General features: G+C 47.4%; 1 protein-coding gene across 2 annotated transcripts in view; it reads left to right on the top strand.

Moving 5' to 3' along the window:
- Window positions 1-17,391, top strand: part of Txnrd2 (thioredoxin reductase 2) — a 48,130-nt gene that overhangs the window by 6,252 nt on the left and 24,487 nt on the right. For both annotated transcript variants that reach the window (XM_051191027.1, XM_051191028.1), the window contains exons 3-8: window positions 2,645-2,701; window positions 3,352-3,496; window positions 4,591-4,665; window positions 6,878-6,956; window positions 7,825-7,887; window positions 9,452-9,522. In XM_051191027.1, coding sequence (XP_051046984.1) covers window positions 2,645-2,701; window positions 3,352-3,496; window positions 4,591-4,665; window positions 6,878-6,956; window positions 7,825-7,887; window positions 9,452-9,522 — 490 coding nt within the window. The remainder of the gene's footprint in view (window positions 1-2,644; window positions 2,702-3,351; window positions 3,497-4,590; window positions 4,666-6,877; window positions 6,957-7,824; window positions 7,888-9,451; window positions 9,523-17,391) is intronic.

The following is a 17,391-nucleotide window of genomic DNA, read 5'->3' as shown; positions in this document are numbered from 1 at the left end:
CTAAGGGTGGTACTGTCCACAGTGGACTGGATCCTTTAACATCAACCATTAATCAAGAAAATACCCTCACAGACTTGCCTATAAGCCAGTCTGATGGAGACATTTCCTCAAATGAAATTTCCTCTTCCCAGATGACTCTAGCTTCTATAAAGCTGACAAAAACTAGCCAGTATAATTGACCTCTTGTTATTCTGACACACAAAGATATTAAACCATAAACTTTCCTGTTATCTCCAAGATCGTGTATTAATATCACAATATAGAAATGAATACAATTTTGAAAGCTCTACAGTCTTATGTCAGTACTTTAAAAGTCTAATTCTTTAAAAGTTCAAAATCTCTCAACTGTGGGCTCCTGTAAAAAAAAAAAAAATTACATACTTATTATTCCAAGAGGGAAGAACCTGGGTACAGTTACAATTAGATCAAAGCAAAATCAACATGTAGCAGTATGCATCAAATTCTGTAGTTCTTTGTTCAAGTCTGCGACTCACTCCTGAGGGCTTAAGCAGCTCCACCCTCCACAGCACATATAGGTCTTGTAGGCTCAGGCCAGCTCCGCTCCACACCTACCTCTGTCCTTGGTGGTCATCTCATGGTCTTGGCAACTCCAGCACACTAAGGTATCCACTACAGCTGAGGCTGCACTAATGGCTGCCTGGTATCTCTTAAGAGACTCTGACTCTGCCACATGGTGCCAAACTTCAACTGTCCATGACTCCTTCAGTCCTATGGCTTGGATGCCCCCCAAAACCATCACTATGTGAAATGCTCTTATACATTACCAAGTTTGGCTACCAGCTTGAGATACTTTGGACCACAACTTCTGAATGTTGAGCCTTATGAAGCACTTCCTGGAAGATTTTTGCTGGTCAATGGTGTTGGTCTCTTCTTAGCCGATTTCTCACCTCCAGCTGACCAGCATGTACTGTCCTAGTAAAGCAAAGGTTTCACTTTAGAAGTGCTGGTCTCTTTGTCACAACTGATTCTTCATCCCCAACTTATCAGAAACCATAGTCTTAATTCAGATAAATCACATGAACAATGCTGATAGTGTCCTTCTGAAACATCATAAGCAGGCCTCCATTTTCTGCATTTCTCCCCACACTCTTATCTTCCAAGCTCCCACAGAATAGCCATTTAAGCTCTCATTTAACACTCAATGGCCTTCCAGCCTGAAGTTTCAAACATTTCCACAATCCCCACCAAAACAACATGGTCAGGTCTTCACAGCAATCTCTTGCAGTCCTGATACTGGTTTCTGTTTCTTGTTTGCTTTCTATTGCTATGATAAAGAATTCTGGTCAAAAGGAACTTGAGAACCAGCAGTGGTGACACACAGATTTAACTCCAGGACTTGGGAGGCAGAGGTAGGAGGATCTCTGAGCTCAAGGCCAGCCTGGTGTACAGATCGAGTTCCAAGACAGCCAGGGCTACACAGAGAAGCCCTATCTTGAAAAACAAAACCAAGCAAGCAAACAAAAAGGGAAATTGGGGAGAAATGGGTTTTTTATTTGGCTTACGCTTCTATGTTAAGGGACCTCAGGGCAGGAACTGAAGCAGAGACCATGGAGGGATGCTGCTTACTGGATTGTTCCCCTCTCACTCCCCCCCCCCTGCTCAGTTTGTTTCTTTATATACCCTAGGACCTCCTGACTATGGGTGGCTTGGCCATAGTGTGTTGGACCCTCTCACAACAATTATTAATCAAGAAACATTGCACAGCCTGGCTAGTCTGATGGAGGCATTTTCTTATATAAGGTTATGCTACCCAGATGACACTAGCTTGTGTCAAGTTGACTAAAACCAACCAGCATGGCAAGAAACATCTTTTGCCATATTTATTCCCAGGACTCTCCCTTTTTATTACTGTTTTACTGAGAAATGTGATATAGTCATTGTTCACTCATTTAAAGTGAGTTCTTCAGAGTTTGGTATAGTCACAGCATTGCATAACCAGTCACATTTTAGAATGTTTTCATCTCCCCTTGAGTACTTCATGCTCATTCCCCATGTTTTCATCCTGCCTCCTCCCTGACCCTTGTCATCACTGTCTACTTCCTGTCTCAGTGGAGTCTTAGCATTTCATGTCAGTGGGGTCATCTGTGACCTTTTGTTTCTTTCACTGACTATGATGTCATCTATGTTCATTCATGATATAGTGTGTCTCAGGACTTCCCTCCTCTTTGTGGCTGAGTAATGTCATACATTTCCACCAGTTCCAGTTCCCCACCTCACCTCTAGTGTATATGTGTTACTTGTCTGTCATGACTATTGTGTATGTTGCTAGTGAGGCTGACATTATGTGCTTTAGGTAGGGACTGGACTTACACTGAACATCCAAGCCTACAGTAAGTGGGAGTAGGAACTCTGGAAGTAGGCATCCTCCTAGCACTGCCTCAGTGGGTGGTGTGAAGACTGGAGTCTGCAAAGAGGCTGGAGGGCTCCTTCCTGCAGGCAGCAAGCTGCATGGGTACCGGGAAGGGCAGGTACATGGACAAGGGGAAGGAGCAGCATGCCTACTTGGCCCCTGTGCTCAGGTGTTGGCCTGGACCCCCTGCCTCCTCCTGGGCCTCATGGCCACCTGGGAAGCTCCGTGCCAGTTTTCTGTGCCACTCACCTGCAGATGTCTTTGTCATTTCAGCTGCTCAGCTGGGAAGGAAGGTGGCAGTGGCTGACTATGTGGAACCTTCTCCCCGAGGTAGGCGGCCTGGACAGAGCCACACATTCTAGGGAAGGGAGTACGGAGTAGGGACACAGCTCACACTCAACTTACACTGATTCATTCTTTCGCTTCTGCCCCAGTCTCCCTACAGTGTTCTGTCCAACATACAAACATTTCTATAAAATTATTTTAAAAATGACTGATGGGGTGCTGTTGGAGAGATGGCTCAGTGGTCAAGAGCAATGCTGCTCTTCCAGAGGACTGAGGTTTGATTCCTCACACCTACCTGGTGACTCACTGGCTCTAACTCCAGTCCCAGGGGATCTGATACCCTCTTCTGGTGTCTGTGAGCACAGCACCCATGTGGTTCACACACATACATGTATGCAGAACACCCATATTCACAAAAATTATAAATGTTCAAAAATTTTTTTAAAATGACTTCCCACGTGGGAAGGGCCCACTGGGCCAAGTTCAGGTCACAAAATAGTAACCCCTAAAGGCATTCTGAGCCTGTAGAGTGGACGCCTGTTCATTCATTTCTACAGGGCCTGGGTGATTCCGTGGCAGAACCCCTCCCTGGTATGTGCAAAGACTTAGGTTTTATCTCCTGCAACACACATACACATACATGTGTACACAGATATGTGTGTACATACACACACATTCTTTCTCTGATGTTCCAGGTACCAGATGGGGCCTTGGTGGCACCTGTGTCAACGTGGGTTGTATACCCAAGAAGCTGATGCATCAGGCCGCACTGCTGGGAGACATGATCAAAGATGCTCACCACTATGGCTGGGAGGTGGCCCAGCCCATCCAGCACAGCTGGTGAGGAGTTCTTGCTGTGGGGTCCCCTGTCGGCCACTTATCCCAGGGAGCAGCTCTAGCTGTGTCTCAGCTGGGGGTGGCTGAGATAGCTGGTATTCTCCAGACACTTCTGGTGGCCACTGGAGGAAGAACATGCTAAATTCCCTGGGTAGAGAATGTTGTGCGATGTTTTACTCTTTTGGCTTTTTGAGGGGCCCACCAACCAGCTCCCAAATAAATCATACATGTGGAGGCATATTATTACTAATAAACACCCACCTTGTCTTGTTTCTAGCCAGCTTTTCTTTTTTTCTGTTTTTTGATTTTTCGAGACAGGGTTTCTCTGTGTAGCCGTGGCTGTCCTGGAACTAGCTCTGTAGACCAGGCTGGCTTCGAACTCACAGAGATCCGCCTGCCTCTGCCTCCCGAGTGCTGGGATTATAGGTGTGTGCCACCAATGCCCAGTCTAGCCAGCTTTTCTTAACTTTTGCCTCCAGGCTTTTTCCTTTCCTTACTTCTGTGTGTCTTACTTTCCCTTGTACTCTGTAGGTGGCTGGCCCCTAGCATCCTCCTCTCCTTGTTCTTTTGTTCCTCCTCCTCTCTCCCAGATTTCTCCTTCTATTTATCCTCTCTGCCTGCCAGCCCTGCCTATCCTTGCTCCTGCCTCGCCTTTGGCCATGTAGTTCATTAGAACATCAGGTGTTTTAGACAGGCAAAGAATCACATCTTCATAGAGTTAAACAAATGCAGCATAAACAAAAGTAACACACCTTAAAATAATATTCCCCAACAAGAAAAAGCCCAGCATTCTTGTAGCCCCAAACTCTGGTCAGAAACAGGTTTCCCTGCAAGGTGAGTGTCAGGCTTCAGCCCTTTAAACACATTTGCAAACCAGGAATGGTGGTGCACACTTGTAGTTCAGGACTTGGAAGGCTGAGACAGGAGGACCTTAAATTCAAGGCCAGCCTGAGCTACTTAGCAAAAACCCTGCCCAACTCCAAAAATAAAGGGAAGTAAAATAACCATACCTCTATTTCCTGAGTCTTTCACTGCAGCCAACTCTGCTACTGTGGATTTCATGGGTTTTTTTTTTTTGTGTGTGTGTGTGTCAACAGGAAGAAAATGGCAGAAGCCGTGCAAAACCATGTGAAGTCCTTGAACTGGGGTCACCGTGTCCAACTTCAGGACAGGTACTGAAACTCTCAGGACTTAGTGGCCATATGATGTGGCCCTAGGAGGACCACCCTTCTGGCTTTGCATTTTGTGCCTGTGAAAATGTTTACTGTATAGCACAACCCCTGGCAGTGATGACATGAGGGTTCTTATGCCTCAGTGGGCAGAGACTGGTCAGTGCTGTGGGAAGTGGAGGATGCCCCATGAAGGGACATGCTAGCTGAATGGCTGGAGCTGGGAGAGAGAGTAAAACAAGCAGGAGAAGCCTCAGGTGTAGCCTGTGGATGTGACTTGAGTGCTGAGCAGTGAGAGGCTGGCCCTGTACAAGATGCATCCTTTAGGCAGGCCACTGTGGCCCTCCACAGTTTGGAGGATAGAACCTGGTGAGTCCGCAGGCTGGCGGCAGAGAATCATGAGGGGCAGGAAGGTGTTTCCACTTCTTTTTTGCTGTTGTTTTGTTTTTGTTTTTATTTGTTTGTTTTTGAGACAGGTTTTCTCTGTGTGGCTTTGGAGCCTATCCTGGTACTTGCTCTGTAGATCAGGCTGTCTTTGAACTTAGAAAGATCCATCTGCCTCTGCCTCCTGAGTGCCGGGACTAAAGGTGTGTGCTACCACTGCCTGGTGTGTTTCCACTCGTGTGTGTGTGTGTGTGTGTGTCTGTCTGTCTGTGTATTTGCCTGCATGTATATCTGTGTGCTTGTTGCCTACAGAGGCAGAAGAGGGTGTTGGGTCTCTGGGTCTCTGGGAACTGGATTTACAGGTGGTTGTAAGAAACCATATGGGTACTGGACCTCAAACCCCCTCCTCTGGAAGAGCAGCCTGTGTTCCTAACCACTGAGCAATCTCTCCATTGCTGCATGGCTATAATGTGTCTATTATAAGGCTGTTCCTTGATTTTGTCAGGGTGAGTGAAAAACAGCCTAGAGAGTGAAAGACTGCCTAGGGAAAGGCATCTGGACACTGTTAGTTACTTCCTCTGCGGGGCCTTTCACACATAGGATGGGTCATACCTGGCCACACCATGCCACACAGTCTCACTGGCATCTCTTGGCATCTTAGTACTTCTAGGTATTGAGGTGACACACATGTAGACACTTCAGTTCCCCCTGGAGCTTCCCTCTGGGAGGCCTGATTCCCTTCCCTGCCGGTCACAGTTTGGGGCTGTCAGGATGGTGTCCATCATGGCTCTGTTCCTGTCTTCATATCTGTGGTCACCACATATCAGGGATTCTAGAGTGACAGGCAAGAGGCTCTTGCTTTACAGGGTAGTTTTCCATTCACACTTGTCCCATTGGGACCACAGGCAGCTGGGCCTGGGCCAGGGCTCCTGTTTGCCTCTCTCTCTCTCTCTCTCTCTCTCTCTCTCTTATTAAAAAAAACCCTTCACAGGTGTTTATTTGTTTTTGTGTGATAATGCCCAGCTCCAGAGTCTGCCTCCTGGCAGCCTGCATGCACTGTCTGTTGAAGCAGCCCTGGAGGCCAAGTCTGTGGAGGGAATGCTTAAAGAGCCTTAATTTTAGAGACAAGTGTGGTGGTTCACACCTGTAATCCTGGCATCCTGGAGGTGGAGGCAGGAGTATCGGGAGTTCATAGTCATCCTTGGCTACATAGTGCATGTGCTGGCTGGTTTTATGTCAACTTGACACAAGCTAGAGTCATCTGACAGGAGGGAACCTTCATTGAGAAAATGTCTCCATAAGATGGGGCTGTAGGACATTTTCTTAATTACTGATTGATGGATGAGAGACATTTGTGAGTAGTACCTGAGAGCTGGTGACCCTGGGTTCTATAAGGAAGCAGACTAAAGGTGTAGTGTCACCTTTAATCCCAGCATGTGGGAGGCAGAGGCAGACATGTCTGTGAGTTTGAGGTCAGCCTTGTCTACATGGTGATTTGCAAGACAGCCAGAGCCTCATAGAGAAACCCTGTCTCAAAAAAACAAAAACAAGAAGATAGCAAGCTGAACAAGCTGGTAGTCAGCACCTATCCATGGTAGTGCATCAGCTGCTGCCTCGCTGTCTGGTCCCTACCCTGACTTCCTTCAATGACGAACAGTGATGTGACAAATAAGCAAAATAAACTCTTTCCTTCACAAGTTGCATTTGGTCATGTGTTTCCACAGCAGTATAAACCATAACTAAGATAGTGGGTTTGAGACTAGCCTAGAATACATGATACCCTGTTGCAAAAAAAAGAAATAAAAAATAAAATCTTATTTTTATATTTCAGGAAAGTCAAGTACTTTAACATCAAAGCCAGCTTTGTCAACAAACACACAGTTCAAGGAGTTGATAAAGGTGGGAAGGTGGTAAGTGTCCACTGGCCTGAATCTCTGGCTGCTCTGGCGCCTGATACCAGCTTTGTTTGGCCTGGCTGTTGTTATGATGTTAACAGCTGCCTTTGAGGTCACATGTCTTCAGAGTTGGTGCACAGGTCACAGCTGGGTGCAGTGGCCAAACCTGAGATCCCAGCACTAGGGAGTCAGAAACAGGATCTTGAGTCTCAGAGCAGCCCTCGACTGTCTAGTGGGGCCTTGTCTCCCCAACACAGACACACATACACATATTCCTGAATATACAGACACACACACACACATACATTCCTGCATACACAGATACATGTACATATACACACAGACACATGCACACATATACACAGACACATGCACACACACATTCCTGCATACACAGACACATGAAACATACACAGACACATTCACACACATAGACACATACATAGAAACATGCACACACACAGAAACACCAATTCAAACCGAGCTGGGGATATAGTATAGTGGCAAAAGGATTGCCTAGTGTGAGTTAGATCAGTTTTTAGCTGCACAGACCCCGTGTTAAGCAGCTCAAATGCCATGGCTGGCTGTTCTGCAGTGTGGGTGGTGGCAAAGGTGGGGGCCACTCCACAGTGTTTGTGGGGCTCTGAGGAGGCCTTGTACACTGAGAAGTGCTTGGAGCTGGAACACTTCACTGACTCCTGCCTGGCCCTCCTGTTCAGTGGACATTGTGAGACCCCTGCTCTGAGACTTAGAGATATGGGAAGAGCATCCACACTGCACAGTAGGGGACACAGGCACCACTGTCCCAGACACCCATAGGCATTTGAGCCTGTTGGCAGCCGACCATGCATTGTTTGACCCATGATTCTCTGTTTACCCTCAGACTCTGCTTTCGGCTGACCACATAGTCATCGCTACAGGAGGGCGGCCGCGGTACCCCATACAAGTGAGTGGCTTGCTGTGACCCTTGCCTGGGCCCTCTACTCTCACTCCTCTGTGAATTGCCTTTCCCATTTCCAGGCTTCCCAGAATCTACTCTGCTGAAATGGGCCTTCAGGACCACCACATAGCAATGCCTCAGGATCATTCCACATTGCAGGCTCCTGGGGCCTGTGTCCCTTTGCCCCAATGTCCTCCCTCTTCTCTCCCATAGTGTTTAGCTGTGTTGTCCAGGCTGGATCCAGACACCTGGGTTCCAGTGACCCTCTGCCTCAGCCTCTTGGGTGGCTGTGACTCAAGTGTTGACTTGAGTGATGTCACACACCTGGCCCTGTGTTCCTTTTTCCAAGCCCCCATTGTCAATCACTTTTCTCTTTAACTTCAAAATGCTGAGGCCTCCAGGACTTCAGTCTCATTCTCCATCTTCCTCTTCCCCAACTTCAAAGGTTTGAAATAGAATATGCTTGCCAAAATTCCCTTTGTGAGGCATGATGGATTTTGGTAGAGTTGCTCTCTCCTTTTCAACGTTCCTAGCTGATGCTTTGCTGCAGCTCCACTGGTTTCTAGACTCCAAGAGCCTCATAGAAATGATCTGATCTGTGTGCTTTTGATGGCTCATTTCACCAGAATAATGAGCTCAGTGTTTACTCTTAGACAGATCAGATTCTCCCTTTTTAAGACTGAATAATATTCCATTTTGTGCAAAGACCACCTTTTGTTTATTTGACTTCCATTAGTGAATACTGCAGTTGCTTCCTCTTTTTAGCTGCTATGAACCATTATGAGCATCCCTGTAAAAGTTTTTTGTTTTGGTTTTTTTTTTTTTTTTTTTTTTTTTTTTTAATGGAGTTTGTTTTCTCTTCTCTTGGGTATTTGGAAGTTGGAGCTGGGTGTGGTGACACACACCTTTGATCCCAGCACTCCAGAGGCAGAGGCAGTTGGATCTCTATGGGTTCGCGACTAGCCTGGTCTACAGAGTGAGTTCCAGGATAGCTAGGGCTCTGGCACACAGAGAAACCCTGTCTCAAACAACCAGACCAAACAAAAACAATGAAGTTAGAGCATGATTGTTCGACTTACCCTTTTGAAAGACCACTAGCTTGTCTCCCAGAGGCTGTACGATATTTTCTCCTTGCAGTTGTATCTGGAAGGCAGTTTCTATCCCCTCACATAGCTCAGGTCTTTCGGTGAAAGCAGTATATTTCAAGAAACGTGGTAACTCCCACTGGGATTTTGTCATTGCTGGGCACTTCTCGGAATTGGTTTTGTGAAGCATTTCTTTTTTGTCATGTGTGGCCTATTTATAGCTTAGTGACACCTAAAGACTGCAGAGGTTTCCGTTAAAACCAGGAGCCAAGAAATCTCTGAATACCTATAGGAGTCTATACTACAGTCTGCATGCCTGTGGGATCCTTCAGTCTACACTGCAGTCTGCATGCCTATGTCTTGGATCTTTATCAATGTGAAAAGGATGGAACTGCCACTCCTGTCTTCCTGGGTAGGGTGCATACTTGGGATAGTGTGCATGGAGTCACCTCCCATCCCCACATAAATTCTCTCTTCCTCCATAGATCAAAGGAGCCATGGAATATGGAATCACAAGTGATGATATCTTCTGGCTGAAGGAGTCCCCTGGGAAAACGTAAGGCCTGGGGTGTGCTGTGTGGCTATATCTGCTTTCTGCTCCTACTGGAGTCATGAGATCATTCTCAGAAAGAAGGAAAGGCAGCCTTGGAGACCCCTTTGCAGAGCTGCTGGTGCCCCATGTCAGCCTTGAAGGTGACACGTGAGTGTTACAGAGAGCCAGTCAGCTGTTGTGCAGGGTGGTGGTCTGTAGCATTTCCCTGAACTCATGGTGCAGCCAATCTCTGGGGATCTCTCTTGATCATCTCTCCTGTCCTCTTTGTGCACTGAGCATGCTCCAAGTTGTGGCCAGGTGTGAAGGTGAGAAAAGCAGCATGTGCAAAGCACCTGTGCAAATTGCCAGTCTGGAGAGATCCATTCTTATCCAGATACTAGATGCAGGCTTCCTGCTTGCAGGAACAAGAGTGGCCACAAGAGGGTGACAGAGGCTTGGATGATAACTGTTCATAGCCTTATGCCTTCTCTAGCAAATACCAGTAGAAAAAAGTACCCCAGTGGTGGGCAGGCAGGAGTGTGTGTGTACATGTACACATGTATGCATGTAAATTTGTGCATATATGCAGGTGTATGTCATGTGCATGTTGGAGCCACAGGTATGAGGATGTGACATGTATATATGCACTGGACTTATTTCAGTGAGTGCAAATTTTATCCCTAAACCCCTGATGCTTGGGATTGAACCTAGGGCTTAACTCCTGGCAAGCACTCTACCTTTGAAGCTATATTCCCAGCTCCAAGCTTGCTTTGTTTTTTCTGTTTTGTTTTTCTTTTTTGTTGTTGTTTTGAGACAGGGTCTCAGAGTAGCCCTGGCTGTCGCAGAGCTCACTCTGTAGACCAGGTTGGCCTCAAACTCCACCTGTCTCTGCCTTCCAAGTGCTGAGAATAAAGGTATGCACCACCACTGCCTGACTGTCAAGATCCTTTGAATGAATGAATAAATAAATAGATTAATAAATAAAACATATAGGTGTGTTTGTGGTATGTGTATGTACACGCATACACATGTATGTGCCACAGTGCACATGTGGAAGTCAAAGGGTGGCTTGGAAGTGGTTGTCTCCTTCCACTTTTATATGGATTCTTCATATTAAATGCCAGTCTCTAGGTTTGTAGAGCAAGTGCTTTTACCCACTAAGCCATTTCATCAAGTCCACACTGCTTATTTAGTTGTTTAGTGTGTGGGTTGCACACATGCCAGAATGTGCATGTGGGGACCAGAGGACAGTTTATAGGAGTTGATTTTTCTTCTTCTACCCTGTGGGTTCCAGTATGTGCACAAGTCATCAGGCTTAGCAGCATGTACCTTTATCACAGGGCCATCTGTCTGACCCTTCCTCCTTTTCTACAACTGATCATAATGCACCAACATTCACATTTTCTTTGTCTGCTCGTCCATGGATGAGCAGTGTGAACTGCATTGCTGTTAAGATGGTGCGTGGATATCAGGGTCCTGCCTTCTACTCTCTTGAGCATATACACAGCATTGGAATTGTTGGGTTATTGTGCCATCTGTCGGACCACCTTCAGTAGCTCAATGCTTTGTTCAGCTGCTGGTGTTCTTAGTAGTGATGGTGCTCCCAGTAGTGATGGTGTTCCTAGTGGTGGTGTTCCCCTGATTATCCCCAATGGTGGTGCCCCCAGTGGTGGTGTTCCCAGTGGTGATTGTATTCCCAGAGATGGTGTTCCCAGTGGTGATGGTGCTCCCAGTGGTGGTGCTCCCAGTGGTGGTGCTCCCAGTGGTGGTGCTCCCAGTGGTGATGCTCCCAGTGGTGGTGCTCCCAGTGGTGGTGCTCCCAGTGGTGATGGTATTCCCAGAGATGGTGTTCCCAGTGGTGATGGTGTTCCCAGAGATGGTGTCCCCAGTGGTGATGGTGTTCCCAGAGATGGTGTTCCCAGTGGTAATGGTGTTCCCAGAGATGGTGTTCCCAATGGTGATGCTCCCAGTGGTGGTGCTCCCAGTGGTGATGGTGTTCCCAGAGATGGTGTTCCCAGTGGTGATGTTAGACAGTTTTTATACACCTATAAGGAAACCTTACCTAGAAGCAGAAAAGCTGGGTGCAAGGGCCAGCACCCCTTGCTGACAGGCTAGATGCACCCTGTCCTTATGCTCTGCTGCCTTCTTCCCTCCTCATCCCCTAAACATGGGCATTGTCTGCTTTTTTGTAAGACACAGAATGGAATGGCCGTCTCCTCATTCCCATGTGTGACTATAATTGTTGCTGTCTGCAGCGCCTCCTCACACTAAGGCTGAGTTCATACTGATTCAAGATGACTCCTGCTGGATTACCAAACTGATTTGCCTTTTGTCTCTTTTTGTTATTATTGTTTTAAAAATTAGGGTCTGGGGAAATGGCTCAGCAGTTGGCTCTTCCAGTGGACCTGGGTTCAGTTTCTAGTACCCACATGGAAGCTCATACCTGTCTATAACTTTAGTTCCAGAGCTTCTGATACACTCACACAGACATACATCAGACAAAACACCAGTGAACATGAAATAAAAATAAATTATAAGAATATTTATATATGTAAATGTTTTGTCTGCATATATGTATATGTAACACATACATGCCTGGTACCCATGGAAGTTAGAAGAGGGCATTGTTGTGGGTGATTATAAGGCACCTGTGAGTATTAGGGGGCAAACCCAAGTCCTGCAACAAGTGCTTTAAAGCACTGAGCCATCTCCCCAGCCTCTGCCTTTTTTGAATATTTATATATTTATTTAGGGTTTTTTTTTTTTTTTTTTTTTTAGACAGTCTTACCATGTATTCCAGCTGGCCTGGAACTCACTATGCAGCCCAGGGTGACCTCAAATTTGTGATCCTCCTAATTCAGCTTGCTCTCAAATTCTTTTTTTTTTTTTTTTTCTTTTGAAGTGTTGGAGCTCAGACCCAGGCCCTTACATATCGTAGTCAAGTGCTCTACCACTAGTCAGCATTTCCACCCAAGGTTTTAATTTTTATGTCAGAGAATGATCATCTTCTTTTATGTCATAATTATTTCTAGGTGTGAAGGATCTGGACTTCCCAGGGCTTTGCACCCAGAGCCCTGCACTGCTGAGCTCTGTCCTTTGTCTGCTCATCTAGCTTTGACTGTCTGCTAGATTGAACACATTCTGATTCCATGGGTTATCTTTTCGTGTATTTAAGGCCTCCTTTGAAATTCAGAGTGTCTGTGTGTGTGGGTTCCCTGCTCGGACCTTGGCCTTGTGTCTGACTGGGTCCCCCACCCCTCATCTCTTCCTTATCTTCCAGCTGGTTCAAATATCAGAGACGGCCCTGTGTTGCATACCATAAAGATTCTTTGTAACTTATAGATGTACAAATGGTTTCTTTCCCTTTTATATGTAACCTAAATCTTTACTCTTAATGGCTTTTAGATTTATTACATGTTCAGAAGGGTCTGCCCCACCCCCAACTTAGTTTTTGGTTTGCTTTGGTTTTTAGTCACCTCTGATTGGATGTTCTTTTATGTCTTGGGCCTGGCTGCCCTCGTCTGTGAGGTGGGCTGCTGCGGTGCCAGCTGGTGACCACGGCCCCTGCTGCCTGTCTGCCAGCAGGTGCTGCTGCTGGGCATTGCCACTAAGTCTGCTTCACTCCGTTTCCTTCACTGTGCCTTCTTTGGGAGGCTCTTACTCTCCTGTCTCCCCATAGTGCCCTTTGAGCTGGACCCAGTGAAAGCACTAGAGCTGCAGTAGCTCTGCAAGCCGGCCCTGCCCCCTCTCTGAATTCCACTTTCTGGGCTCAAGCCATTGTTCTGGCCTATCTCTAAAGAACATAATTTTCTGAGTTCTGGTCAGGCCCATTTTTGGGAAGCTGACCCGTGCTGTGCATGTAGAGCAGCCCAGCAAGAGCCCATCCCCACCAAACCTCTGCCGCCCTGAAGTGGGGGCCTCTCCCCCGGGGCTCCGTGAGAAGATATGGCCCTCAGATAGTTTAGTCAGGAACAAAACTACAGTGTTTATTTTCTTCAGAAAAAAACATTTTTTTTAAAGGTCCTTGGTGTAGATGTAGATGGAATCTAGGTATGTTATTGTTTAAGAAAAAAAGTGTTTGTGGTGCATCAGTCACCCGTTTAGTTCTGAACATGATTTATGTGAGGAAATGGGTTTTTTTTTTTTTTTTTTTTAAATTAAGCTGGAGATATATCCCTGTACGATGCTTCTGTGAAAATGCGGCTTTGTCCAGGCTGTTAATGCAAGTTGTAACAGTGCGGCGGGGAGGCAGTGTTTACATGTTACATTCCTCCGTGCAGTCAAAATAAGCCTGGAGGGTCTACAGTAGCATTTCTGTATTTTATCAGCTTGGGCTGGGGCAGAGGGGGAGGCCCTGCTCACACTTGGAGGGGCTGTTTCTGCTAGATTTATTTGCCTTATAAATATTCCCTGTGTTTATTTTAACTCGCCTTTAAAATGGAGCTGAAATTAATATGGATCCCAGGGCTGTCCCTATGGCCCCAGGGTGCCTCCCAGAGCCGAGTGACACTTTGACATAGCTCATCCAGAAGGCCAGGTCAGCAGTCAAGGGCACATGGCAGCTCTGTGCCTGGGTCTGTAGTGGACTCTGTCTGTTGGCAGGTATTTGCCGATGAAGGGCTGTATGGCTGTGGCCCCAGAACCTGGGTGGGAACAGCAGAATTTCAGAGCTTTCTTTCTTCTGTCCACTTGGGCACAGGCAGCAGCCAAGACTTATTTTCTAGTGCATATCTGTGGGGCGTGGTGACTTAACACCTCTAGTCAGCCATGAAGTGAGTTGAGCTCATCACAGCTGTCTGGGCTTCCAGGGTTACCTCCCACTGTCTTTGCCCCTGGGTATCAAGTGAGGGGGTCCTTTCCTGCTTGGATGTCATCTGGGTCTGGCGCTGTCCATAGGAGACATGGTTAGGTGACACCCTTCACCCAGCAGCTGGGTGCTGGCACAGCAATTATCAGCTGTAGAAGATGAAGCACCTGGCTAGAACCCAGGGTGTTAACAACTTTATAGAAAGAGCTCCTGAGCATGCAAAGGTGGTCCCAGACTGCTTGTCCTGTCTTAGAGGAACTGAGGCTGGGCAGTATGGGACCCAGGATAGGACTGCAAGTAGACACCTGCCCAGTCTTGGCCACCCAGCCACCAGTGTGTGCTGGGCCAGCCTGCTTTTCCCGTTGCTCTTTGACTACGAAAATCTAGAACAGGTTGGAGAAGAGATGAGGGGCTAGAGAATATACAGGCTCCTCCGGGAAGAGTGGGTAGTTAGATAATGACCACTGTGGGCAGGTATCCACTGCCAGTGAGGAAGGTGAGGGTGTGGGAGGTAGCTGGTCCCCTGTGGAAAAACTGTCCCACTGATAAAACAAGGCCTTGTCAAAGGGTGTGGATGGTGAGAAAAGTAAGCTTGCTCCTGAACTCTGCTTTAGGGATGTGAGACTTGACATTGAGATTCACTTACAGATTACAGGGGCCTGAACTGGGTTTGTAGGGACAGGGAGTGGCAAGAGCTGGCCCTGCCTCCAACCCTGCTGCTCAGACTGTCTCTAGCCCAGCATTCCTGACCTCTCTTTTCTATATTTCTAGATACCCAAACTATGAGACAGGGACTGATAGTCACTCTCTCCCACATCCCCTTGCCCCCAGCAGGCTGATCAGTGGGTGATGTTGTGAGGGTCACTGTTTCTGATCCCTGAGTTGGCATGCCCTGGATGGTGAGGAGGCCACAGTGAGAGCTAGCTCTGCTGCTTCTCCCATCCCATATTGGGCCTGAGCTCCAGGAGCCATGTTGCTGTTTGCAGCTAACAATTATAGCCTGCTTGTTCTTGGCTGACCCTTCACACTGCTTCTGGTCCCCAAAGGCTTACAGAGCTTGGGGGCCAACCTCTTCCTCTGCTGTTAGATCAATTCAAACCATCCTGGCTACACACCACACTAGCCCTGGGAATGGTGGTGGCTGAGGCCAGTCTGTTACCATCCGCTCTCATGTTCCCATACCAACCTGAGGCTGTCTCTAGGCACTATGAAGCCGAGGGTGTTTTGCATTAGGAGACAGGGTCTCTAGTGCAGGCTAGTCTGGAGCCTACTGTGTAATCCAAGCCAGCCTCAATTTTATGACAACCCCCACCTCATCTTCCTGAGTGCTATGACTACAAGTGTGGGTCAGCATGCCAGACTAGAGAATTTTTATAATGGACCGATTTAATGCCACCTTCTGAGTTGGTCATGGAAGTAGCATTGGTCTGACTCTCATTAAGTTGGGAAGCTGCCCAAGGTACAGTGGCCATTTTTCTCCCATTCTAAGCACAAGAGTTAGAAAGTACATTTTATCTTAGAAGAGCCACTTCGAGTCACTGCTGCACAATATTCTCATTTTCTGCCCAGCTTCTGTCTTTTTTGTGTGATACTCTGATGAGGTGAATCGAGAGCAGCTGTCAGCCTGGGACTTGATTCTCACTTTTCTGCTTGTTAGGCTGTGTGGGGCCAGGACCTTGGGTAGTTCCTATGCCTTAGGGCTTGGCCTGGGGGCAGACCCCAGAGAGCTGGGTGCTGCTGGCAGGTCCAGGCAGATCTGGAGCCAACTCCACTAGGATGGAGGAGTTGTGGTGTCTCCTCTCTGGGGCTGCTTCCCTGGAGCATCTGTGGCCCTACAGCTTTGACTGGCACTTCCTGGACTGGTAGTACTACCAAGGAGCCAGGTGCTCTTGTGAAACTGTCTCTGGTGTGGGTGTGCCTCCTGGAGAGAGGATTAGGGTCCTACTGGCTGAGAGGCAGACTGAGCACTCTCACAGCCTAGCTTCACAGGTCTGTGTTAATGCCCTTGTTTCTGCTTCCTCCTGGCTTTCAATTCTGACAAGCAAGCCACCCTGTGATTAAACTAATCTCATGGTAGTCCTGTATCCATGGAGAATGTTGGCAGACTAAAAGGCACCCCCCCATACACACACACACACACACACACACACACACACACACACACACAGAGAGAGAGAGAGAGAGAGAGAGAGAGAGAGAGAGAGAGAGAGAGAGAGAGAGAAGGATTGGGTTAAAGGCTCTAGGGTATAGGATGGTGACTTCTGGTTGAACAGACAAAGATCTGACCTCAGATCTTTAAATACAGTGTTAACTCTCAGGCTTGCAAACTTCTTTCAGACTGCCAGCACTGCTGTCCCTTGTGGCTGGCTGCAGCTGCACTGGTCACTGTGCCTTTGTAGCTGGTCCTGGGTGAGTGTGGCCAGTAGAAACCAATCTACAGCATCATGTTTCACCTCAGCTTTTATTTCTCCTCCTCCTCCTCTTCTTCCTCCTCTTCCTCCTTCTCCTCTTCCTCCTCCTTCTCTTCTTCTCCCTCCTGCTCCCCCTCTTTTTTCCTCAAGGGTCCAGGGTGGCTTCAAACTCTCTTCATAGCTCTCAAGTTGGCCTTGAATTCATGGTGCTCCTACCTCCATTTCCAAAGTGCTGGGATTATAGGCATGTATGGCTATTCCTAGAGCTTCAGTTCTCTGGCTTCTTTTGTTCCTCTTTCAAAAAATACATGTTCCCATTAATTGGTCAATTAGAGGGAGAGGGGGAGTTAAAAAAAAAAAACAATGAAACAATGCTAACTATCAACATGGCTCATAAAATGAATGGCCCAAGGTCACTGTCCATTCAAACAAGATGTGAGTTTTGTCGAGATTTCAGTGCACACACTCAAGACTCCCCCACCCCCAGGAATGTGTCTGCCTACAGTGTCTTTCTTCCCTGTCGGTGCTCTAGAGTGGGCAATTTGGAGTTGGTGGCCTGAGGCCTGGGGGCACCTGGGAAATGGTTCTCCACCTTCTGTTGTGGGGCCATCCCAGAAGGAGGTCCTTGGTGCCCATGGGACTCTGCTGGAGCAGATGGTGATCCCTGGCTGCCCG

This window comes from Phodopus roborovskii, unplaced genomic scaffold (genome assembly GCF_943737965.1).
Source record: "Phodopus roborovskii unplaced genomic scaffold, PHOROB, whole genome shotgun sequence".
NCBI classification, from domain to species: Eukaryota; Metazoa; Chordata; class Mammalia; order Rodentia; family Cricetidae; genus Phodopus; species Phodopus roborovskii.
Note: the sequence above shows the minus strand (reverse complement) of the source record. Positions and strands in the feature narration are given on the sequence as shown.